This window comes from Microtus ochrogaster, chromosome 5, assembly GCF_000317375.1.
Source record: "Microtus ochrogaster isolate Prairie Vole_2 chromosome 5, MicOch1.0, whole genome shotgun sequence".
In the NCBI taxonomy this organism is placed as follows: Eukaryota; Metazoa; Chordata; class Mammalia; order Rodentia; family Cricetidae; genus Microtus; species Microtus ochrogaster.
Genome location: NC_022012.1, coordinates 65,919,378 through 65,946,870, shown reverse-complemented (window position 1 = coordinate 65,946,870; position 27,493 = coordinate 65,919,378). Strand labels below are relative to the sequence as shown.

At 41.1% G+C, this 27,493-nt stretch overlaps 1 protein-coding gene across 3 annotated transcripts in view; it reads right to left on the bottom strand.

The window, feature by feature from the left end:
- Positions 1-27,493, bottom strand: part of Unc13c (unc-13 homolog C) — a 462,492-nt gene that overhangs the window by 65,278 nt on the left and 369,721 nt on the right. For all 3 annotated transcript variants that reach the window (XM_013346384.2, XM_026778986.1, XM_005347631.3), the window contains exons 25-26: positions 11,126-11,214; positions 4,889-5,038 (exon numbers count right to left, since the gene is read on the bottom strand). In XM_013346384.2, coding sequence (XP_013201838.1) covers positions 4,889-5,038; positions 11,126-11,214 — 239 coding nt within the window. The remainder of the gene's footprint in view (positions 1-4,888; positions 5,039-11,125; positions 11,215-27,493) is intronic.

The following is a 27,493-nucleotide window of genomic DNA, read 5'->3' as shown; positions in this document are numbered from 1 at the left end:
CTCTCTCTCTCTCTCTCTCTCTCTCACACACACACACACACACACACACACACACACACACACACACACACTCCTTTCAATTCACCCAGGATCCAGAGTTTGCTAACACCAACGGGCAAGTTGTGTTTTGTAAGCTTTCCTCATGTTGAGATTAGGAATAGCATTTTCTGGTGTTTGTATAATGTTAAACACATCCTTTTCTACAAGACTCTCCTGAACATAGTTTTTAACTAATTATGCTCATTTTGCAAATAAAACATAGGCCCTGAGAGACTTAGAGATGTGTCCAAAGCAGGGAAAAAAGCTAGTCCAAAACTAGGGTGTGAGACTTAGTCAGGCTGGTTTTTCTAAGACAAGTGCATCTTTCAGCACCATGTACTATCCATCCTGCATGTCCTCACAAATGAAAGCCCAGAGAAGAGGGAGACAACAGTGAAAATATCCTATAGTATGATTCTGGGCTCATTGAGGACATCTTTGTTGGCAGTGATTTGACCCTGATACACCGAGGCTGACATAGGGTATGTGTCTCATGGTAGCCCCTTGACTCTCTTAGTGCTTTTGGGCTCAGAAATAACAACACTGGCAGTGGTTCTTATAGGCACAACTGAGCATTTTTCACTCTAGAAGACATGGACAAAAGCGAGCAAATGACGTTTAACTAATTAAAATTTATACAAACAGGGAAATTGCTAAAATAAATATTTTTCTAGAAGTTTACCTCCTAGCTCTATTTTATAATAGAAACCCAATGTACTCGAAAACAATCCCCTGTGGGTGAGTGGAGGGTGGTGTCAAGGGTATCAGCTTCAGTCAGTCACTACTGAGGGTCTAGACAGTGAGGAGGTAAATCCACAGGCCACTGCTCCTCTTCACAGACATTCTAAGCACAGCGGGAGCCCATTATGCTGAGGATTTAGAATTTTTAGCCTCAAAAGGTCGAAGCTGAAGAGTTGATGCTGTTTTGTTCCTCATGCACTGGGCATGCTAACTCATCTTGATTAGATGGGAGCCAAAGAAGAAGTGGATAAAACCAAAGGCGCACGCGTAGCTCTTTGTAGGTTTCTGCTGGTTGGAAATGGAGTGCGCAGCCCATTTTAGGAAGTGCTTGGAGCTCCGAGAAAGGGAAATGTGAAGAAATGTTTTATTTATAGAGGCATAGCCTAGTATGACGTGATTTCTACAAGGGATTTTCTCAAACCGACCTTCAAGACTTTCAGGCCCCCTTTGTTTGCTTTAGATAATGAAAACCAAAGGAGGAATCCACTTCCTTAATGGAGTCCGACATAGTCAACTTCACAACACAAGCCATAAAACATAGATTTTTGTGACTTGAACTTTCTAGATTGACTGGATAGAGAACCAATTAAATAGACAATTTTCAAATGCCATGCGTACAATCGACAGGGGGAATTTTTCATTATATAGTTGGCCCTACTTCTCATGAGAATGTACCCAGTCACGTTTCTCTACTCCTGTCACGCCTGTTCCCCGGCTCTGTTCATTCAGATCCTATCCACCTTTAAATACCTAGCTCAAACGACATTCCCACTCTCTGAAAAGACGGTCACTCTGCCCCTCTTTATGTTGTTTACATGCATTTCTTTTTCTCCCTCTCTTCCAAAATTGTCAGTGCCTTGAGAGTAGAATTATTGTCTCACTATGAAACATCTTCTCTATCTTTGTTATTGTCACCATGGCTGTGACAAAACACCAGGAACAAAGCAACTAGGGAGGAAAGGGTTGATTTGTCCTATACTTCCACATGACAGTTCGTCATCCAAGGAAGTCAGGACAGGAACTCAAGCGGGGCAGGAACCTGGAGGCAGGAGTGGATGCAGAGGCCATGGAGGGATACTGCCTACTGGTTTGCTCCACATGACTTGCTCAGTCTGCTTTCTTGTAGAATCCAGGACCACCAGTACAGAATGATATCACTCATAATGGACTTGGACATCCCCATCAGTAATTAAGCAAATGCTCTAAGGCATGCCTACAGCCTGAGGTGGGGGGGGGGGATCTCAATTAAAAAAAATGCCTCCATAAGATTGGGCTATAGAGAATTTTCCAAGCAATTTAAAGTTATGCATTCTGAGAGCCCAAAGAACCTTTTCAACTTTCCATGTTTCATACAACCACCTCTCTCTTAAATATTGCTAAATAATTCCCACATATTTTGAAAGGTTGTAACTCTTTTCTGACTCAATTATACACAATCTCATCTTGCTAAGAATGATAAGGAAGGCCACATAGGATGCTACAATCTACTATAATTACACGTAGAATATTAAGCATGTAAAATAGGGGCTGGAAAGGTGGCTCAGTGGTTAAGTGCTTTGATGGCTCTTCTAGGGGATCCAGGTTTGATTTTCACCACCTACACCACAGCTCACAGCTGTCTGTATCTCCAGTTCCAGGAGATCTGATGCCTTCTTCTGGCTTCCATAGACTTTGCATGTACACAGTACATGCACACACATGCAGGTAAATACTTATATACACAAAATAAATATTTTTAAAAGAATATAAGCTTATCTAAATATATTAAAATAATAGTGAACTCACTTTTTCCATTCATGTATTTTATAACTGGCAATATAGATCCAAAAATTACTCAGCTAGCCTATTGGTATTGGAATTACCTAGATATTCCATATACTATATAACTTTTAAGAGTATTTAAGAGTATTTAAATCACATAGTTTTACTATTTGATGACTCAAACCATTGATTGGCATTCTGAAATGTAAAGGAAGCTCACGCGAGCTGTAAGAGAATGAGGATTGCTCAGTCCTGTTGTCTATAACCACTGTATTCAGTAACCAAATGCTACTGGTTGTGGGGACTGAACTCTATTGCCAGAGAGAGCTTCATAGCAAAATAAATTCAAAGAGGACATTCAGAAGATAACATAATAAAATTCTGCACTAAGAAACTAAAAATATGAAAAGTCCCTGCCCTCTTTCTTTATCATCTCCTTTTCCTTCCTTGCTTTCTACTTTTCTATACATCCCCTGTCTATTTACCTGCTGCACACTGTACTACCACCTAGCTATCTTCCACAGTATTTCTTACCCACAGAGAACAGGGAACTCAATTTTTCTCTATCAAATACTGAAATTAATTCAACAGGAAATTAACTAAGAAATTAATCTGTCTTATATCAGTTATAACTGAAGGGAAATAGAGTTAAGGAAGAAGCCATGACTGTGTAGAAGAGGCTCTTCCTACTCATTCCTGCTAGACTGGATCTCTATTTTTTACCCTCATGTTAATTTGCCACAACTATAAATGGGATAATATATATAAACTACATACATGACATGTATCTTTCATATACATTCAAAGTTAATATTTGTTTCTCTTGTCCACCATAAGTTCTGGTCCTGAGCACAGCTCAACTGTACCTCTTTTGGAATGTCTCCACCACCATTTCTGAATTTTGAGTTTGGGGAGTTTTTAAATATAGGAATCCAAAATGCTTCAAAATCCCAATCTTATTTTCTCCAATGCTGGGGAGCAAACCCAGGGCCTGGCACCTGGTAGAAAAGCTGGTACCACAGAGCTGTCTCCCCAGACTGGAAACCTTGAAACTGGAGCTCAGATTCTAGACTATTTCAGATTTGAGACTTTTGACTTAGGGATGGTTCAGCTGGTATCCCTATTACTGAATCATTTAGCTAGTTGTTAAAGTAAGTGGTTCTGAGCTATGAATATATTCTAAAATATTAGTCCCATGGGCCTACCACAAACTTATTAAATCAGAATGGTGAGCATATAGATAAGAAGGAAACAAAACGCAACACACCCACCAACCGACCAGCAAACCAAGTAGAGTTTTTGTTAAGAACACTCAATGCCAACCCACTTCTTGGACAGATGACTGTAATCTCAAAGGCACTGGGGGCTTGGGCTTTCTTTTTAATGCTTTCCAGTGATTAGAGATTGGTTGGACACAGGAGGGCATCCAATATATCAGACTTTGCTGACGTAGTATTCACACATGTGCTATTTTCTTTTCCTGTGGGTTTCTGATGAGAAATCAAATATTCTGGATTTAATTTGGTCTCTATACCCAAAAGAATGGAAACCAATGTGTTAACTGAGGAGCAGGAAATTTGAAACCTTTCTCTGCTTTAGAACAGCAGCTCCCTCAGCCACCAATACTATGTTCCTCTCATTTTTTTCTTGCTCATACAAATATTAATAAATTAAAAGTATGCTGCCCTTTTTTGTATGTATATATCTGTGTGTGCATGTGTGTGTGTGAAAGTGTATGTGTGTAGGTGCATGCACACACGTGTAAGTGCATGTGAGGACTGGATGTCACTCTCAGGATGTCATTCCTCAAAATCTACCCACCTTTATTTTTGAGAGGTAGTCTCTCTCTGGCCGGGAGCTTATCAAATAAGGCGGAGCTGACTGGTGGGTGAGACCCAGGTGCATCCACACAGAACTGGGATTAAAAGCACATACAATTATGCCCAGATGCTGCTGTTTTTTTTAAAGATTTATTTATTTCTAATTATGTGTGTCTGTATAAATCTATGTATGGATATGTGCATGTGGGTATAGGTTCCTACAGCTCCAGTTAGAGGCAGTTGTGAGTTTCCAAGCATGAGTGCTGGGAACCAAACTCAGGTCCTCTGCAGGGGCAGTATGTCCTCCTAACCCCTGAGCCAGCTGTTTTGACTGTTTAACATGAATGCTGGGGATCAAACCCTGGTCCATATGCTTGTCTGACTAATGTTTTATTTATTGAGCCATCGTTCCAGAAGTCCTTTTAAAGTAACCTTATACAGAGGAAACCAAAATTTCCCCTACAGAATTACCAGTCACATTTAGGAACTCTGGGTCAAGTAGAGGCTAACGTGGGCTGACAACTTACGTTTTGTCCAAGAAGTCCATGAGTGGTCTCAGGACAATCTCCGTATCCATCGCCGCACTGTTCTTATTGGCTGTGCTGGTGCCATTGGCTCTCATTTGGTTTAGCTCAACACCCATCTGCTTTATGCACTCCTCAATTACAAGTTGGAAACTGAAAAGAAAGAACATAAACTCTGGAGGAGAAGTAAATCAACTTCCAGAAGACTGAACCATTTTAAGAGGAATGGCTTTCCTTCCTCGTTTGCTTGCAGGCTTAAGTCAGGTAAGATCTTGGGTTGTGATAAGCACGTACTTTGAACCCCGGGATGCAAAGCAGACCACAGGGATGCTCTTCAGGAGGGCCAGTGCATCCAGCTGTTCATTCAGCTGTCTTCTCTGACAGCTGCTGCGTTCCTGAGTGCATTTGGAGAAATGGCTGCTCTAGAGAGACTATGGGTGTTGGGACCGACCCTCTTCCCCACTTCCTGTAACTCCACACCCTCTTTGCTTTCTCTAGTCTTTCTGGCAACTCCTTCCAGTGGGCTGATTATTACTATCTAGGGTTCTCACAGTCATAAAAGGAAAACACAAAATGCCCACTAATTTCAGATAGTAATGATTTTGGTGTAAATGTATTCATTCTATGGTTTGGGATAAAACTGTATTAAAAATGACTCACTATTTATGTGGGATTAAAATTGAACTCTGCTCTATTTAGATATCATGCATTGTGATTCTCAGAGACTTGCTCTTTGGCCCGAGAGCCCCTTTCTTGATGATTGTGTCTGGTTTCAAACCCACACGGGTAGCCCTGGTTTACACCCTGCACTCCATACCATGTCATTAAGCTGTGTGTTTGTGTACCCTGTTCATGTGGACGTCTGGGTTCCTTAGGACAACACCTGAACAACCACAAACTTGCACAGAGTGCCCTTAAATCTGAGGACTTACAAGCTCCCAAATGTGCTCATTTTACCAACCTATCACCTGCCTTCATAACCATCACTATCCAAGTCTTGACAGGTCATTTTACAGCAGAGACCAGGTCTGCTGCCCACGTTATGAGGTTTCAGTAGCCTCCAAAGCCAGCTAGAGAAAAATCTGAAACCATTTCAAGAGAGGCTTGTGGGTGGCTTCAGGGAATCACTGCTTACCACTCTTCCCTGATCTTTGTGGTTGTCCAGGCATAAGAGCATCCCTGGAGCTTTTGTTAACTCCTGGGTCTGACTTCACCCTGAACATCCTATGGTCACTGTTAGAGTCCTTCTTCCATGGAAATTCTGATGGCCTCCCTGGTGTTTCATTTGTCTGAGGCATGCCCCAGTGGTCACCTCTGCAGTATCCTTCCCTGAACACTCAAACTGAAGTCACAACCCTTTGAGTCTCCAGCCCCTAATCACTGTGCATATTTTAAATTGTATTGCACATTACTTGATCTTTGTGCATACGCATAGTGTCTACTCAGTGATCTGTTTATTGCCTATTATCCTATTAAATATAAATCCTTACAGAGCAAGAACCTATCCATGTACAGTGGCAGAAACTACTATGCCTGGGACAAAATAGTTGGTTCAGGAAACATTGGGACAATAGTTTAAAATGCTGTATTATACAGACAAAAATATGAGGATAGATCTTAAATTAGGTTTTCTTGACACAAACAAACAGCAGCCCTGACGATATGACAGATATATGAATTGGGTAGAAGGTGGTGATGCCTTCATAATTCTACATATTCAGAAACACCAAGTTGTGTGCCTTGAATGTACACAGGTTTTATATATCAATGACACCACAACAGAGCTATTAAGAAGCAAGGATTGGTTGAATGTCCCCCCTGGAGTGCTTCCTTCCGCTTGCCTCTTGTCTCATCACTCAGATTTAAAGAGCCTGAAGAGTCAGCCTCATGCTGTAGTTTCTGTTCATTCTCTGTTATCTCTGGTATGAATGCTGGTGGTCTCCACCTGAGAGTGTGAGGGGAAATTTAAAATGGTGGATAAGCTTGGCATTCATGACCAAGATGCTTCTAACAAGAGGGATAATTAGAATACAGACGCATTGAGGTGTGGAAAACCACGATGGAGATAAAAGCCTGGGAAATGCTCAATTACTGGGTGATAATGGGTGGGTGGGGAGGCTTGACCTCAGCATCAAAATCAAGCCAGTCTCATGCTTCTCCCCCACACAGTGATAACCCAGGATGTTATCTGAAAGATTACAGATGCATCATAGAGGTTTCTAGCTTTGCTCTATTTTGCTTGCTGTCTGAGTTAAACAGAATACATGTGTTTTTTACACACACATATTTACAAATATTCAATAAATGCATACTATGTGCCAATCATAGTTCCAAGTGTTCAGAACACACAAATGAACAAAGAAGGTACCACTTGTTCCCATAACACATGAGACCTTTCCTTCATTTTAACAATGTGGAAATGTTTTAGCTATTGGACTATGAAGTATATAAGTTTTTAAAGTTTTGGTTTTACTAAAGATAGCTTTCAGTAGATAATTTGGGTATATTTTCTTTTCCTGGCCTCGTAATAGTGGGTTTATAAACACTTATTTGTAATTGTAAATATCTCAAGGTTGGGGTCTATATCCACCATTGTGCTGGTCCTTATCTGTCTTTGGGTCCAGGCTTCTCTCTGGGCTTTTTTACTATTCATGACACCATTCTGTAGTTGACATCTGCATTTGGTTCCTGGTCCCTAGGACTGTGGGTCCTTCGGTACCTGTTTATATTACATTGGATGACCTCCTCCAGCCTCTCATCTTGATCATTTCAAAACCCTCACCAATTCTATGTGGCCAGATCTGTTGTTGGTGGAAGACATAGGGCAAGCATGGACCTTTGCGGCAATGTGTGTATTTAATAGGGGGATCGTCACAGATATTTGAGGTGACCATGATAGAATACAAACAATGTTAGAAACCCCTGCTTGATTGACTGGACCACAGCCACACCAATGATCCTCCTGGCTGTAGTCACCTTTTAAGTAGTTACCTTTTTCTTGCCCCAATTCTCAAGCCAGTACACTGAGGTAAGGGATAGACTGAGCAAAGCCCACAGAATTTATGTTTCCAATGTATGAGAAGCACGCTCCTGAGCAGATTTAGACTGTGAACTTAGTCAGCGGCCAGGCTGTGGGATTAGGCATCTGAAGGAAGAGTTCATGGTGCTGATGATATGTACAAAGACATTCAACTTTTGCATGAGTGTAGCATAAACCAAACCACACAATTTCACCAGAAAACCCCTCTGGACCCATTCTTAGTGAATTCACCTATGAGGTCTTTTCTTTATCTATTCCGTTTTGTTTGGAAAGGACCATTATTCACCTGCTTGACTAAAAATAGAACAAGGGAATAATGACAGCAGTCTCCTCGGGCACCCAAGGAACCAAACACTCCCCTAAGAGTTCCTAAGAAACAGCCTTGAATTATTTATACCTAATCTTGCCAGCTTCCAGCACTAACGGTTCCAGGAAAGAAAAGGATTGAACCAAAATAAGGGAACAATGTGTGGAAAAGCAGAAATTTAAGGGGCACAAGTTTGGAACCTCCTAGACCATCTTTAATTTATCACTGACATGAAATCACTTGGTTTGTGAAGGAGGCAGGTGAACTGGAAGCTGGCTAGGAACCCATGAAAGCCTTCAGACTGGGGTTTGTCTCCATTCTGACATGATCACAAAGCCAACCTAACAGTCAAAAGTACTAAGGAAGGGCTGAGACTTTTAATGACTTGAGATGCAGTTGGCTCCTGGAGCGAATTCTTCCCTCATTTTTTGTAAGGCTCCAGCCTCAGCTGCTGAGGGGGGGGAGGGAGCAGGCTCACGTAGCTCTCCAGATTGACTTTGTGACATGATCATGCTGCTTGCCATGGACTTCCCATCCACCTGTGTGTGACGTATCATAGCAACAGCCTAGAATAATTATTCTTTTTACAAGGCAGGCATGATGGGTAGCCTGTTTGCTTCAACCTTAACGGAACTCAATTTGATGTGATATTTTAAAAATAAGGAAAGATTGGGTCCCGGGCAACAGTGAGTTTTGGTATGTAGGATAAAAATAAATGATATTCTGTGCTATTACAGTAGCTGTAAAGACACACTAAGGAAAAAACCATTTTATTCTGGTGAAGAGGAAGAAATTTCCAGCCTGGGTGGAGATCTAACATTCCAGCTGTGCAGGGTCAGCGACTTGCCTTAAAGGATCATATCAGGGAGGAGAGACCACCCCTGAGGAAGGTGAGCTCACTTTAAGCCTTGCTGAAGAGACAGGTGGGATAACTGCTGGATTAATTTTTTTTCCAGCATAACCCCACACAGTAGCTTGCTGGGCTGCAGCAATGCAGCTGCAGTTTTTTGAGTCTGTTTCCTGAATTACCCAGAAAAGAGCAACCGTTCCCGTTCTTCTTTCCATCCTTGCTCTAAGCACGTTCCCCCTAACACTTCGGGGTTCCTCATGCTTCCCACCACATGGCTGACTTCCATGCTTCTCCCTCCTCCTCCTCCAGACAAATGCTGCAATTTCCAGCTCGCCTTCCCTGGGGTTTTCTTTTAAACTTGAATACAACTTTCCTTAATCTTATAAAAAATAATGTACTTCTAGAGTCCTGGTTTGTCTTGATTTTTTCCAAGTCTTGTGTACATAATTTAGTCTTCGGAGCACCAATGGGACAGTAAATCTTGCTAATATATTCAGCTTTCTGCTCTCTTAAAACACAAATTCAAATGTTTCTCATCAAGAGGGTTTAGACAACTTACAGAAGCAAATGTAAGAGTCAAGCATTGGTTTTTGCTGTTTAGCTACCTTATTTTCCATAAAGTTATGAGCTGGTCTTGCTTTATTAGACTCCTTTTTCCTTCCTCTAACTTTGCTAAATAATTTCTTGATGCCTTTTGTAGCTGAAGGCAACCTCCTTTTTTCTTTGCATTTTTTTCTATAACATTTTTCTTTAACATTTAACATTCAGCCCTAGAGAGCTGAGCTAAAGCCCCATCACTGTCGCCTCAAGGGAGAGCAACTGAGGCCCATATCTCTGAAACAACTCCTGCTGTTCAGACTCAGGGCAGAGAGAACCTCCAGCTCTGATTCATAGTCAGGCTGAATCCACAAGCTTGTGAAGGTCACTAGCAACACAGCATAGAGGCAATGCGCTGAGCTCAGTGCAGAGCAGAGGGAAGACAAACGTCCTGAGCTCCACAGAGTCAGGGTGCCCGGGCCCTGTGTCTGAGCTGTGGAGATAGTGTTGTCCATCAAGACAACACTACTGAGTTTGAAGAACCTGAGAACATGCCTCAGAATCAAGAGGACTCTCAGCCTGGAGCTCTCTGTGCTTCTTCATCCTGATGTCTGAGAGATACGGGGCCAGCAGAGTCCCTTTGGTCTTTCTCGTTAAATGTGGCCTTAGGAATCATTAAATGCTTACAAATCATTTGTCTTCCTGGAACCCAATAGAAGATGAAGACTATCCAAGCAGGAAGCTTTTGCCCTAAAGATAACTTTATAGCTACATTGGGAAAGTGAATTCATAGTTTAAATTGATAAACATTTATTGAACTAATATTTAAACAAATTTTATATTAAATTAATGAACCTCTTCAAAGATATTATCTAATTTATACCTGTTTTGGTAATTGCTAGTAAAATGATTGCTCTCTCATTCAGGGGTAGAATAAAGTTCATTTAGGTAAGTTCTCATTCTTTAGAAATATACCACAGATAGATGAGGCAAGTTGACTTTTAAAAATATAGAGGCCCTTAAGTTTCTCATAGTTTCTAAACTCTTGCGCATGAGGTAGTTGGGGTCATGAACCCTAAGTAGTGCTGATGCAATCAGGTAAGGAGCTGGGTATTGCTCTTCTGAGACGCAAGTACAGTGACATGCAAGGCTTGAGCAGAATGTACACTTCTTACATAAGCGTTCACTTTTCCTCCATCTCGCCATTGTTTCCACAAATCCCTCCTCGCTAGTGCACACTCTCTTTGCAAATGCTTGTGAGCTCAGATTTCTGCCCTTAAAGAAAAGCAAGCGAAGTAAATGAGGACATCAAACCTAGGGCCCGGTGTTAAAAGGACCACTAAAGCAAAGGATGCATAGACATCTTTCAGCAAAGCATTGCTCTTGGATCCTGGGGTCAAGGAAGACTTCAGAGAAGGTGAGGCTTTGAAACCAAGTCTTGATTCAAAACGAGTGATCATTATAAATGAACCCTGATATAGTTAGCCAACTAATTAGGCTGCTTACCTTTCTCCGTAGGTGATGCTGAGCTCATCCAGAACCCCGTTGAGTTTAATTTGAAGTTCTTTTAGAATGGTGCTGGCTTCAGGGTCTAGCTGCAAAGAGACCATAAACAACATCACTTGAGAGTTTTAAGAAGCTCATGTCTACTCTTAGAAGCATTCTGCTTGCAATATGGTACCTCCAAACATCAGTGGAGACATACCTTTCTCTCCCCATTTTTTTGTCTTTAAAATGCAGAAGCTTAGGCAACTGAAGAAACCAGGAAGGATTCTCACAGACGATAATATTGATTGCTTCACATGTCATGCTGAATGTGGTAGGAGCTAGAGGGCAAAGCTGTTCTTGGTTATTGTGATGGGATGCAAAGCGTGGCAAGAATATTCCCCAGAACATGATAATTTCATACTTTGTAATACACTAGTTGAAAATATACTTTGATTCATAATATATTTCAGTCTTTAATACAACTGTAAATCAATAGGTGTGTTAAAATAACATTGAATAAAAAATTAACTTTTGAGGATAGGTCGAGTATCTCAAATCTGAAAAACCAAGGACTAGAAATCTTTCAGAAGAGTTTGGAGTTTTTGCCCAGAGTTTGCTAAAACACAATTGTTATTTAAACCCTGAAATCTGAGAAGTTTCAAATGTAAAACAACAACAACAAAAAAAAAAAACAAAAAACTACTCAAACAAACAAAAAAACCCCAGAAAAATAAAAACCCTTCATGTTTAGTCCATGTTTAGAGCATTTTGCGTTTCAGACTTGAGGGGTACTAAACCTGTGTTGCTCCAGATATTACTGGGGTGTTTGCGTATGTTTTTTCAACTTTAGAATTTCAGACCATAGGACAAGCCAATTCCCCAAGCCCCTGTGTTTCTTTGGAGATCATTGGTCTGACTTTTCTCTCAGGGTATCCTGCGAAACCCAGAGTGAGATTTGCACCTTTTTTTTTTTGTTTTAAGAATTCATTTTTGCAATGACAGCAAAGGATCAACATGGAATTTGTCATCCAGAGAAGTTTATCCCAATGTTTGTGTTTTTACACATTAAAAGTAGAGTTGAATTGTAAACAAAACCTTCTGACAGATGTACACCGTAAAGCAGAGATAAAGTCATGGAGGGGATAATGTGTCACGGCCTCTGAAATTGAAATGTCAACCTTCCTTCCTTTGAGCCTTCAGAAATGAAGTTTCCTCTCATTACTGTGTGTAGTTCTTTGACAAACTGGTGTTCTAATGAAAAGAGGCTGGAATGGAGCCAGTTTCTTGAAGTGAAACAAATAAATTCATAACATATAAACCAAAGATTTAGGAAGTGTATCAAATAAATGTGAGGTCTGCTAGTAACGTAAACTCCTAGGATCTTATCCAAAGATGTGTCCCTGTAAGCATAGCAGAATGCGCCCCAGAATGTGATAACTCACAAGACTCCAAGGGTATTTCTTAAAACTAAGAAACAGCTAGCAAGAATGTGTGTGTGTCCATGCGCACATGTGTGAGAGGCTGTGCATACAGCATACATATTTGTGTAGAGCCTAGAGCTTGATCATCTTCAATTGTTCTCTACCTCATTTTCTGAGACATGGGTCTCTGATGGGATTTGGATCTGAGCAGTTGGCTAGAGTGTCTGGCCAGTGAGCCCCAGAGATCCTTCTGTTTCCAGCTCCCCTAGGGCTGAGATCATAGAAGCACACCCAGCTTTTTACATGGATGCGGGGGACCTGAACCCAGGCTCTCATTCTTATACTTCACCCACCAATTATCTCCCTAGCCCTGTAAAAAGTATTCCTTACTTGCCTCTGTGTGTGGGTAGCTCTGGATTGTGTAGACATGACCAAATATAACATCGTGAAAGTAAAACCTAAATGTGCATCTGTTGTATTAGACTTTCCCAACCCTATCAAAGCCAACAGGACTATTGGTTTCTTCCCCTCTGCAGAACCAAGGTTACTCTGCATGGATTCCTGTTTAAACTCAGTCAGTCTAAGCTCTTCTAACTTTCTAACCTTCAGCAAAGGAAACACAGGTACACTGCCCCTCCAGCCACAGGGAAACATGGGGGCTGGATGTTTCCCCTCTGTTTTCTTTACAGTGGCCTTAGCACTAACCTTTTCCCAGCCTCATTTGGATAAAGCTGTAGGGAGAAAAATACTCATTTGTTTTTTTTTTCCCCTAGGCTCGGCATTCCTAGGAACACAATGAGGGCAGCTCCCACACACCTGTTCACTGCATCTAAGAAAATGACTTTGTATCAAAAGACAGGGTGGGCCTGCTTATTAAAATGTATGTTTGCTTTCTTATCAGTGTGACGTGTATATTGAGGTAGTTTTACTCAGCTGTTAAGGCAATACTTTGAAAGCCATACCAAATGGTTTCCTGGGCCACTCAGAAGAAATTATGACATTTTCCCACTCATTTACTTTAGGTATTTGTGAACAGACATTTCCTTATCAAATAATTGGTTAGTATATAAAAATCAAAACTGTCAGACTACAGCAATTTAAACAATGAATGACACTGAGTTTTTTTCACAAACGTGTTTTTTCATAAGAATGCATAAAAAGCTTCTTCCATGTGATAAGACTAAGGAAATAAAATAAGCCTAAAATAAAATTTTTATTTTCCATTATTATCCAATCTAAATAACACCACCAAATCAAGCAAAGCAATGCTGAGGCCAGTGTGGTTCTTTACAATATATAAACATTTCTTGTAATGTTAGAAATATGAATATAAATGTATTTATCTAATAATAAGAAAAAAAATTACTATTCTGCATTTTGTAGATTTTTTTAGTGTGTGTGTGTGTGTGTGTGTGTGTGTGTATGAGTGCACACGCATGTGCATGTGTGTGCACACATACCCATATGTCCATGACAGTTTTAGGTGCTCACTGTGGTCATTAGAGAACATCAGAGCCCACGGAGTTGGAGTTGCAGGTGATTGTGAACTGCCTAATGTGAGTGCTGGGAACCAACCTTGGGTCATCTTGAGGGAGAAGTGCTCTTTACTTCTGAGCTAGTTCTTTAGTCTTACGTTCTGCATTTTTCAAGATGCGAAAATTAGAAAAAAAATTCTCATTCTCTACAGTTTTAAGAAATGGCATGCTTGTGTTTTAGAATCCATTGCCTAAATTACCAATAGCTTATTTTTTAAAATGATTGGCTACTGTGGAAAGTTAAAAAGGTATGTAATATTTTCATAAATCCTTCCACATTAGCCTGCTTATATGAGTGGTAAAATAATGAAAGCAAACTTGATTTTTATTATTATTTAAGATTATTGTTGGAAGTTTAAAACAGTCCTAAAAGAATACTGAAAATAAATCAATAAATTAGTAACTAAATTCGCATATGTATTTGAGGAGTTTAATTAGCTGGTTATGTAAATTAAGCTTCTATGCAAAGGGGAGTGTACTAAAAAGCAATTTATGAAGTTCTAAATTTATATTAGAGCTACTGAGACATATTTTATACGTACTTTATAAGAAGACTGAGGAATTTCCAAATCTAGCCTGGTAAAACCTGGTCCTAATGTGCAGAATAAGCTCTAGTTGTAAGTAGATAATAACTGACATTGTACATCATTGCGGTATTCAATAGCACTGAGACATGATCATGAGATGAATGGGTCTAAGATTGCTAGCAGGGGCTTGGGAAGATGATTCAACAGTTAAGAAGGCTTCCTGCTCTCTCAGAGGACCAGAGTCTGGTTCTGAGCACCAACATCCTCACCTCACAGTTGCCTGTAACACAAGGTCTCAAGGTTCAGTTGATCTGGTGCCCTCTTATTGCTTCTATGGGCACTGTACTTACACACACATAGACACACACACACAATTGAAAAAAGTCTTATGAGGAAGATTGTTAGTAGGCAAGCCTTCATTACATTCTTTCCCGTAGACTCTGACTCTCTCTGACTCTCTCTAACTCTCTCTCTCTCTCTCTCTCTCTCTCTCTCTCTCTCTCTCTCTCTCTCTCTCTCTTCCCTTCCTTTTCCTTTCCTTTTCTTTCTTTTGAGACAGGGTCTCTTTATATAGCTTGGTCTCTCTTTACATATCCTGAAACTTGCTATGTAGACCTGGCCAGCCTTGAATTCACATTTGAATCCCAAATGTTGAGATTAAAGCCAAGGACCACCACATCTGGCCTTTTATTTTTTTTTCTTTAAAATACAAGTCATTTCTAACTTCCTTTTGCAAACATTCCTTCCCAAAGCTAGTCAGTAGCTCTAGCATTTACACCAGCTCTGCTTTCTCCTATTACTGTGATTCAAAACTTTTTTATTGTCTTTTCTATAGAACTTTAGCTTACTGTGCAAGTCAGTGTCTCTTTTCCAGGGTCGTGTAAGACTTGCATGTACCAAATACCTGGAAAAGGAATTGGAAATGATACACAGAACCATCACAGGAATCATCCAGAAGGCCAGTGTGACTCTCTATGGATGCATTTACTATTAATAATATACTTTTGCTTTGAAATCAAATTTCTTTATTCATCAGCAACAACAAATTCTAACTTATCAAGTTACTCTTGATTTCAAATACCTGACTACTTGCCAGACCATGTCAAACTACACTCGGACATTGGTTCAGAATTCAGTCACCATACCAACTCTGCATGCATTTCTGCTTTTTCTTTCTAGTACTGATCCTCTCTGTGGATCTAATCAGAATGCATGCTCTTTTACCCTCTTTAAAGCATGCGTAGTTAACTGATCATGAAAGTCCTGCCAGAGTTCCGACCAGAAGGCTGCAGACGGACACTGAAATGCTTCTGGTGCTCATTAAAGTCACCGGTAAGTAGATGTCATGGGAGAACTAAAGCTCTTGGGTGTCCCATTTACTTCCCACAGTGCATTGCTGCCATTTGCTTTCTTTCCCACAGGCCTCTAGGCTGCACTGCTTTGTCTGTGTTCAGAGCCTTGTGTCGGTTATCAGGGTGCCCTTAACTACCCATCAACAGAAGTACAACGGAGGAGGGAAGGCCGTGTTGTCTGCCTCTCATCTCAGCAGAAAATGAGGACATGATTGTCTAGTAGTTAATGTCTTTAATGTTTTATAATTAAAACCCTTAATAATTTGTGCATCAAATCCCTCAATATGTCAGCATTGAGCCCTTTGCTATTTTTGCATTGGACTTTTTAATGGCTTTATTTAAATCTTTTGCTAAGGCAACGTCTATCACCATTTCCATGAAAACTGAAGTCTCATTTCCTAGAAGCACTCTGTTCTTGTCCCCTCCCTCTGGACCTTGTTCCTTTAACCCCTCTTCTTGCTTCATATGGAATCACTCTATTATATTGATTTTACTTCCCTGCTCTTTACTTTCTGTACTCTGATGATAATCCCCATACAAAAAAAAAAGTGGAATAAAGGAAGAAAAACCAAACCTATTTGAACGAACCTTCTCACCAACATCTGGCTGCTCTCATTCCTCTCCTTGATCTCCGAACTGTTCCCACCATGAGCCTGAAAATGCTCGCCATATTTACATCTTTGAAACATCTATCGGTCCTCAGCAGCTCAGCTTCTGGTCAGGACACTCCGCTGTACTGTACAATACAGGTCACCATGACCTCTTCACTGTCAATCTGATGTCCTTATCCATCCTGTTCAGCCTCTGTTCATACTGCTGTTTACCTCTGAAGTCCTTATTTTCTTGTCTGTCTGGTTTCCCACAGTTTGTCCTTTCCCCTATTGACTTCCAGCCCTCTGCTTACCTTTTAACAATTAGTCTCCTGCAATTTTCCCCTGAGCAATCACACTCAAGCCTATAGCCTCAGCTACCGCTCCTGTGCTAACGACCCCCATTCTCTTCTCTGCATCCTTAGCAGCATGCCTGGACATCTTGTCTAGTTTTCCTTCTGAGGATCCACGTGTACCTCTATCAGAGAAGATAAATTATCTCATTATCTTTTCTGGTTAATTTACTTCTTCTTGTTTTCTCTGATTTGGCAAAATGCAGATGTCATGTTTGACTTCTATATATTCTTCTTCCATTTATACTTGGTTACCAAGATATGACCAATTATGTCTCTGAAACATCTTTACCTCTCTTGTCCTCTCGAGTTCCCGACTTAGCATTTTTCTCATCTAATTTACAAGTTATACCACTTTTTTTCTGATTTCTCTTTCCATACCCTAATGTGTTATTTCTGGAGTTGATTCAATAAACTCAAGTTTGACTCAGCATTTGCTGACCCCCTCGAGCTGGCTCTCAACAAGGAAGGGCTTCCAGCAATTTCTCATAATCTTTTCTGGCTCTGGTTCTTTGATTTAAAAAGGCTGATTCTCTCCAAATGTTCTATTTTTTAGAGCCTATTTACTCTACAAGGCCTAATTTAGCCAAAAATACAACAAGGAAATTGGTGAAAATTCCATGGAGAACCTGGCATTAGGGCAATCTCCTTAGAGAGTGATGGCATCCCATTGGACATTGTGGTACACTGTCAGGAATAAGAGATATGGTCTGTACTGTAAATACTTAATCACAAATGCTGCAGCCCCAATGCTGCTGCTGGTCTCAGAATTATTCCTGTTTATTTCTGGAGAGGCCCCCTCGAGAGCTTGCATGATCACAGGCAGAGGCACACTGCCACATGCTCCTTCTCCCACCCAAAAGGGCATGCATGATGGGCTGGACATGTCAGTCACTGCAGAAATTCGTAGCTTGAACTCTGGTTTCTAAAAGCTGAAGGGCTTCAGTGGCTGTCCACCGATCCTAACTAGACAGTGTATGCAGTAGAACCCACGGTTATTGTAATTCAGATCAACTAACGCCTTCAGGTATAGTAAGGTGCTTTCTTCAGCTTTGACAGCTGGAGGGGAAATGTTTCACTGTTGGTTTTTCTTTATAGTTTTGAGTTGGTGAACAAATAGCACATTCTGGGTCTATTTCCACTTTTCTGTGATGTTCATCGTTGAGTACATTCCTATCAGAACTATCCAACAGTCTTCCCTCTTGGTGGGACATTACTTCCCTTCCTTCTACACCACACACACTGCCCCTACAGCCCCTCAGCTTTGTGGGTGGATAGCAAGGTGCTAGAGCTTCTAATCATAGTTTTTTTTTTTTAAACATAGTCCAAATTCCTTTGATTACAGGCGGGAAACCCGAGGCTCAGTTAAAGTATTGTGCTGTTGGAGCTGCAAGGAGATCAACAAGACGCCCCTTACTTGTTTTCACCTAGCCCAGATGTCATCAGAGAGGCTTTATCTACCGAGTGATGGAAACAGAACCAGAGACCCACAGCCAAACACTAGGCAGACCTCGGGGAATCCTGTGGAAGAAGGGATTATGGGAGACAGAGGGATCAGGGATACTACAAGGAAACCCACAGAATTAACTAACCTGGGTTCATAGGGGCTCATAGAGATTGAACCTCCAACTTGCATGGGAATGACTTAGGCCCTCTCCATATATATTACTATTGTGTAGCTTTGTCTTCTTGTGGGACTCCTAACAGAGGGAGCAGGGGCTGACTCTGACTCTGTTACCTGGTTTGGGAACCCTTTCTTCCTATTGGGTTGCCTCATCTAGTGGTAATAAGGGAGAAGGTGCCTAGTCTTATTGTAACTTCTTTTTATTTATTTATTTTTTACTGTAACTTCTTGATATGCCATGGATGGATGATAACCATGGGATCATGGCACTATGGGACAGCCTGCACTTTTTTGAAGAGGAAGGAGAAGGAGTGGATGGGGCAGGAAGAGGGAAGGCTGGGAGGAGGGGACTGGGGGAGGGGACTGTGATCAGGCTGGGGGAAAATTAAGACATTTGTTATCTGAAGCGATTTCTATCTGAAAATGTTATTGCAAAGCACACGCCTCCAGAGAATTTGGCTGCAAGGGACTTAGAGCTTCCCACCTGCAGCTGTGGACTAGCTGTGGGCTGTGCAGACCCATAATGAGTCAGGGGCAGAAGAAAACAGGTCATGTTCTGCCTAGATTTTATTCTCTACCCACGGTCATTTTGCCCAGGCTCCCTTAGTTTCTACCCATTGTCTACTTTTATTGCAGCATTCCAGTTGTCAAACTGAACATTGAGTGATGGGCAGAACCCTCCATAAATCGTATATATGACATGACTACCAGGGGAAAAGAAGACTGGGAAGAACTGAAGTTTAGAGAAAGGGGAGTGGGGAGGGCTGAGTCAGTCAATGGATCACTATAATGATTAGATAGAAGCACTAATTTCTAGTGTTGCACGACACTATTCAGAACAATACCGAAGGATAGCATTTGCCTGTGCTATCCATAGAGAAATGAAATGACCAATGTTCACCATACTGTGCTTAGTATTGCAACTTGATCACTACAGTGTATACAGGCATCAAAACTCACCACTCCCTAAGTATGTCTACTGATTAGCTGTCAGTTGGCAACAAAAATTCCTGAAGGAAATCTGTGTCTGCACACACCGATTATTTGGTTAGGACTGCCGTGATGTGGAGCGGTTGGAATGTTGTAAGTCCAGATGCTAATTATCGTATCTGAGCTAGCTTTAGCCCCCTGGACAGTCAATCTGTACCCATCTTTGTGTCAGAACTAACATCCTGTGACTAATAGATAAAACCCTTTTGGAATCTGTTAAACTTATCAGGCCACAGGCTTCCCCCAACCCGTAAGCTAAGAATGCCATCATCTGAGCTCTCCAGAAAACCTTTCACCATCTTGCTGAAACCATCTCTCTTATATACACTTGCCTTTTGACTTTTCTTTTCCGGTATAACTACCCAACTTCATGAAACTGCTTCCAGATGGGAACATGGAATTTGGGGTAACCTAAATCCATATTTCTGCACCATGATTACTCCACTTTGCTCTAGAATAAATTATCTCTTCTTCCTTTGAAGGCAGTGGGCCTCAACCTTCCTAATGCTGTGACCCTTTAATACAGTTCCTCAAGTTGTGGTGATCCCCAACCATAAATTTATTTTTATTGCTATTTTATAACTATAATTTTGCTACTATTATGAATCATAATGTAGCTATCTGATATGCAGGATATCTGATATGAGACCCTGATGGGGGAGAGTCTTCTGTTTTGTGTTAATTTCATTGGTTAAATAAAGAGACTGCCTTGGCCCGGATAGGACAGAAAATTAGGTAGGGGGAGTAGACTGAACAGAATTCTGGGAGAAAGAAGCCGAGTCAAACAGTCACCATGATTCTCCCACTCCAGACAGACGCAGGTTAAGATCTTTCCTGGTAAGCCAGCTCATGGTGCTACACAGAATATTAGAAATAGGTTAGATCAATATGTAAGAGCTAGCCAATAAGAGGCTACAGATAACGGGCCAGGCAGTTTTTAAAAGAATACAGTTTCTGTGTAATTATTTCGGGTATAAGGCTAGCCCTGTGGGTGGCCGGGTGCCAGGAATGTAGCCCGCCACTCCACCCACTACAGAATGGCACCCAATGTGGTAACTAAATCCACTTAAAAACCTGAGAAGGCTTAAAAATAAGGGAGAGAGAGTTTAACACAGATTTTTGCTGTTTGTTGGTGGCATGCCATAGACAGATTTCCTGATTCGGCAACAGCAGCAGAAAAAAAACGCTGTGTCATTTTAAAGTGCGGCTTCATGGGGCTGTGCCACCAGTGCAAACTCTGGCTTTAAAGCATTTCAATGGCTTTTATGGGACTGGATGTTTGTGTTCCTGCTTGGGATCGGAAGGATAGTGTTCTGAGACCATGCCGATGGCTCAGCGCTCCCCACCTGCACCTGGGCAGACGGCAGAATTAGGCTTAGGCAGGTGGAAGAGCATGGCAGATTCCTGCCACCATACCGAGAGATGTTTTCAGACTGCGCAGTGCTCTGTGTGTTATATTTGGCTGTAACTTGGATGAAAGAGTTTCTATGCTGCACGCTCAGTCTCAGAATTAAACTGCTGAGTGCGGCTCCAATGTGGACTTGCTGTGTGCCTGGAACTGTGCTCAGCTCAGGGGCACCAAATGGTTCTGAGGCAGGAGCAGCTGCTCCAGGCTGAACTGTGCTGACCTCAGGTAGGAAGGATCGTAATTACCATAACAACAGCACAGTTAAGGTTTAGACTGGCAGTAAACAGGCAGTACCATATTACCTCTACATGGTGCAATTTAAGTTTTTAAGAAATGCTTAACATTTTAAGAAATGCTCCTGGATAGTAAAAAAATTACAGATTCACAATAGGACAGATTCAGACCACTAAATGGATCACAATGTTGGATGAGTGTATGTAGGCTTGAGAGAGAGAAAAAAAAATAGAGAGAGAATAAAGTTAAGGCCCTTAAAAAGGGGGGGGGTAAAGTCTTTAAAGAGACAGAGTACAGATAGTTATAGATTAAAAGAAATAAAGAAAAATAAGCCACGTAAAAATGGAAAATTCACAGAGAGTCTGGATTCTTTGTATTATTGTGTTTTCTTTAAAATTTTTGACTGTGAAGGAGCTAAGTACAGAGAGACATTTCATTATATGGGCTGCCAAGTGGAACTAGAATGGATATTATAAGGGAATTATGGCTACAGAATTTGGGTCTAAGGACATGATGCTTTGGAAAGGAGTTTCTTCTTTTGTTTTCACAGAGGATGAGACCCTGTGGATCACTTCTATCCCAATATGGTATGATAGACCACGCCCTTCTGAAAGGTTGCTGTGAACATCTTCAAAAAATTACTTCACTCAACTGCCAACTGAGATGAACCTGGCACACAGGTTATACCATGAAAAATCTGATTACAACGCCCCTATTCAGCAGGAAGCAGTTTGGAGAGAAAAAACTGTGCCCATGTTCCCAAATATTGTTTATAAATGTTCTTTTACATTTAAAGGGGGATATGATAGAGGTATGAATAATTTGCATTGGTATGAATCTTGTTTTATTGATACAAGTTTAAGGTCAATTTTGTTATATGTATATGTATTTCTTATCTTCATTAAGGTATTGTGATTGTGTAGTTCACTTAAAAATGTAATGTATATAGGTTGTTAATAGATAATCATAATAATCAAGTTTGTAGTCATGTTAGTTAAGATTTTCTAGATATACATATATTTTAGATAGGCATTCTTCATATCTTTCAAAGATTATAGAATATGGCATTTTAAATGTTTTAATAACTTAGGGTTTTTCATGACAATGAAACACGTCTGCTCCTGACAGCACCAGCTACTTCAAGAAAAAGATGGGAGTCAAAGAGGCTCCTTATGGAGTGTGATAGCCATTTGGGCAAGAAACTGCTCTTGCCTGGACTATTGCATAAACTGGACACAGAAAACCCGCAGAGAGAGGACTACTGAACTTGCCTAAAGGTAAGATGATCTTTCGGGATTCCTGATTCATGAAAGAGTCTATGAGACATTCTGCAGGACACAGCAGATAGTGACTGAACTGTCTTTGAAATTTCCTGCTTCATGGAAATGTCTGCTGGAAACTATGGGCCTGTAGGCTGAAGATGGATGCCCCAACAGTACAAAGGAGCTTTGGGTGATTGTCTAGGCAGCAAGATGTCTCTATGATTTCTAGAGTTTTGTAAGTTTCTTACTTCTTGTTTACTTAGGTAATATTATATCCTTCTGGAGTCTTTGATGGAGTTGAAGAATGGTTAGTTATAGTTTTCCTTTGTTATGGTAAAAGATAAAATATATAAATATTATAAGTATAATTCTAACTTGATAACTGTTTTGTTAGATGTAATTTTGCTGTGTTAAAGTGAAAGCCTTTCTTTTTTGTTTAAACAGAAAAAGGGGAAATGATGGGGGAGAGTCTTCTGTTTTGTGTTAATTTCATTGGTTAAATAAAGAGACTGCCTTGGCCCTTTAATAGGACATAAAATTAGGTAGGCGGAGTAAACAGAACAGAATGCTGGGAGAAAGAAGCCGAGTCAGGCAGTCACCATGATTCTCCCACTCCAGACAGACGCAGGTTAAGATCTTTCCTGGTAAGCCAGCTCGTGGTGCTACACAGAATATTAGAAATAGGTTAGATCAATATGTAAGAGCTAGCCAATAAGAGGCTACAGATAACGGGCCAGGCAGTGTTTAAGAGAATACAGTTTCTGTGTAATTATTTCAGGTAAAGCTAGCCAGGTGGCGGGACAGAGCCCCGCAGCTCCATACAACAAGACCCTGGTGAAGGGGACATGAGTCACAGGCTGAGAACCACTGCTTTAAGGTAGAAGCTGTGCTTTTATTTGCATGGACATAAAATATAAACACAATAAAGGTGACAAGAATATACTATTTTTTTTACTGCTGCTTATATTGGTTTATGGCATGTCAGGGCAGCTATAAACAATCGAAGGTGATGAAATAATGGTGTGAATTATTGTAGAAGGCAGAATAGAGCATCTGTCCCTCCTGGCTGTGGCATGTGTGTTTCTTAAGAGAGATGCTAGTTTAAAAAGAGAGTTGACAGAATGTGGGTGACCCTGCAGGCTGCCAGAGCTCTGGGGGGCAAGGTTAACAAGCAGTCCCTACCTGGGTACTGCATCTCATTCCGACATGGGCGGGAGCACAGGACCCTTATCGTCTCCTAGTTACTTTCACAAGCTCAGCTGCTGAACCAGACTGTATGTGGGAGTTGCTCTGGACTCAATTATATTTGTTAAATCACGTCAAGTTCAGGTTGCTCTTCTAGCTCATTGTTCTCTTAATTTTCTATTAAATCAAATTTTAAAAGCCTAATTACAGAGAAGCCTAGGAGGAGACAGGAACCAGGTAATATCTGCAAACGAAGGCAAACATGTCCGACGTTCACTTCTTCTTGTTGCTACAAAACTAATAACTGATTGTGTACTCTGACTTTAGCTGAGTGCCACCTCACCTTTGAGTTAAAGCCACATGATGAGATGCTAGAAGTTTGAGTTTGCTGTAGAATACAATACAGCATTCAAACTTCCTTTTGAAGGACATTTTCCGGATTAGAGTTGTTGCTTTTCCCTCAGACTCCTTATCTCTTCTTATTTTGACTTCCTGAATAAACCCAACATTTTTTCAAGTGTGGCCATCTTAGCACTCCTGGATCTCTGGTGCCTGGTAAGGTCTATAGGGCTCTGAGCCATGTGATAACGGGTCAAGCTTGAGGGGAAGAGATGGGAGGAGATGCTTAAAGTGGCCCAGGTAGCATGGGGGCCGAGCTTCTGAATGTGTCTTTTTCTGGACCAGTGATTCTCAACCTTCCTATTACTGGGGCCCTTTAATACAGCTCCCCACTTTGTGGTGACCCCCCCAAACAAATTTATTTCATTGCTACTCTATAACTGTAATTTTGCTACCTTTATGAATCGTAAAGTAAATATCTGATATTCAAGCTATCTTTATGCAATCCCCAAAGGAGTGGCAGCCCACAGGTGGAGAGCCACTGTTTGAAGTGCAGAAGGTAGCCTGAGTTTTAATTGCTGGCTTATGAGCACTTGTTCTTTGCAGACTTCTTGAGGCCAAAGACAATGACAGATTGTTTTGTTTCCTACCCCAAGCCCTGCACCCTGCAGGTACAATAACTCCAAGTAGGCATAATGGATAATTAAACCTTTTAATTTCCCAAGTTTTGAAATTGCTTTGGGAGACAATTTTAGAACTGAAAGTAAGTTATAATTAATTGAATAGTCTGTTTTATTATTGAGCTGCCTGATATATGCTTTATAATTTAATTTGACAATATATTTATAGTTACTGAAAAGTGATCCTCATCAATTTATTATTAAGTGACATTTCTATTTATATCCCGGGGGAACTATATAACATAATATATTCTGCATGGACAAACACAAAATTCTTAGAAAGTCAAGGTCAATCATATCACCTGGAGAGTTGAATATATAGCTTAGCATCTTTAAATTATAAATTAAAAAATGTAAATGCTACTTTTAAGTAAAACAATGGATAACACATAAATGAAAAGTCTATGTAATGTTTTTAAGAAATGCTGGAGTTTTGTATATGGCTTCACAATAGTTACCTATATTTTAGAGTTATTATTTTGCTTTAATTTTCGTAATTGAATTCTTGTTAATTTTATATTTTTTAAAAGAAAACAAACTATCGTTTTTCATTATATATACCAATCCAAGTTCTCACTCCCTCCCCTCTTTTGCTCCATCTACTTACCCACCCACCCCATCCCCCACCTACTCCTCAGAGAGGGTAAGGCACATTTTTTGGGGAAGGTCTAAGGCCTTGCCTATTATATCTAGGTTGAGCAAGGTATTCATCCAGAGAATGAGTTCCCAAAAAGCCAGTACATACAGTAGGGATAAATCCTGGTGCCACTGCCAATGGTTCCCTCAGTCTGCTCCAGTCATGCAACTGTCAACCACATTCAAGGGACCTAGTTTGGTCCTATGCTTGTTCCTTCCCAGCCCGGCTGGTGGTGAGCTCCCATTAGCTCAGGTAGACTGTTTCAGTGGGTGTCCCCATCATGGTCTTGACCTCTTTTAGAACTATTATTTTAAATACAAGCATTTGATTACACTGTTGTGTCTTGTCACAAATTCCACCCAAACAAATCTTGAACCAAGACTCAGTGAATAGAAAGTTGGCTGCTTGAGGGTGGTGCAGGGAGAGGTAAGACAAAAAGCTTCTAAGCTGTTATCTTTCCCTGTTCTTTTTTTAAATTGTAGTTTATGTGTGCAAACATTTGCTTGCAGGTAGGTGTGCTCACCATGCATGTGCCTGATATCTGGGGAGGCCAGAAGAGAGTGCGGGATCTCCTGGAACTAGAGATATCGGCATCTGTGAGCCGCTGTGTGGGTACTAGGAACTGAAGCTGCATCCTCAGGAAGAGTAGTAAATATTCTCACTGTGGATCCATCTCTTCAGTCCCCGAGCTGGTTTTTGTTGTTGTTATTGTTTTGTGTTTTTGGTTTTTTTGAGACAGGGTTTAACTGTAACTTTGGAACCTGTTCGGGAACTTACTCTGTAGACCAGGCTGGCTTCAAACTCATAGAGATCCACCTGTCTCTGCCTCTCGAGTGTTGCGATTAAATGCGTGCGCCACCACCATCCAGCCCCTGAGCTGTTTTTAATCACCTTTTCTGTTTAACCAACACAGAGCAGCGGAGCTCAGGGTCCCAAGGCCAGTGACCTCAGCATTACCACCTGGAGATTTGTCAACATGAACCACACAATCCTGCCCACGGGCTGCTGAATCAAATCCTCTGGAGCTGGAGTTCTGCAGTGTCTTCACAACCTCAGCCTGATGCAAGGGTGTATGTGGAAATTCAGTGGCTACCTATACCTATATCTTGTCTTTAGGCAATGAGCCTCTCCCCAGGTTCCCTGTTTCCTGTCTTGTCTGGAACTGCTTTGAGAACTCGCTGAGTCTGTGTGGTTATAGGTTTGGGGAGGAACTTCAGTGAGTTGTGCACCACACACTGGAGCAGTCAATTGCTAGCTTAGCATTTATTTTATTTTTGGTTTTTCGAGACAGGGTTTCTCTGTGGCTTTGGTTCCTGTCCTGGAACTAGCTCTGTAGACCAGGCTGGCCTCGAACTCACAGAGATCCGCCTGCCTCTGCCTCCCGAGTGCTGGGATTACAGGCGTGCGCCACCACCGCCCGGCTTAGTTTAGCATTTAAAGTTTAGAATCATATGGATACATATGACTGAAACACAAGAGACATAGCAGATGCTACAGACTCCTTGGCTCTATTCTCCATGGACAAATGATGGAGGAAGGTCATTGGCTAATAGAGAAACTGCCTTGGCCCATTTTATTGGTTAGAACATAGGTGGGTGGAGTAAACAGAATAGAATGCTGGGAGGAAGAGGAAGTGAGCTCAGACTCAACAGCCATGCTCCCATCTCCCGGGCAGACGCAATGAACTCCGACCCAGGATGGACGTAGGCTAGAATCTTTCCCGGTAAGACTGATGCTACACAGATTATTAGAGATGGGTTGATCGGGATATGAGAATTAGCCTGTAAGGGCTAGAGTTAATGGGCCAAGCAGTGTTTAAAATAATACAATTTGTGTGTTGTCATTTCAGGGCATAACCTAGCCGGTGGTGGGAGCTGGGTGGCAGAATGCATCCCGCAGCACCCCACTACAGACAAACACAGAACTTATTCTTACAGGGAAGTCCCCACTGTGACCAGAGTCTGAAACTCAGTTATATTTGAGACGTGTCAATAAAAATCACATTTCCATGGTGCTAACTTGGTCTGCATTACGGTAAGGGGAATGGAAATGTAGCTTAGTAAAAACTTCCTTTTCTCTAAGTTTCTCAATAAGAAATAACTCCTCGAGCAGCAGTTCTCAACCTGTGGGTCGAGACACCCTTGGGGGGGGGTGTCACATATCAGATATTCTGCATATCAAATATTTATGATTAATAACAGCAGCAAAATTACAGTTATGAAGTAGCAATGAAAATAATGTTATGGTTG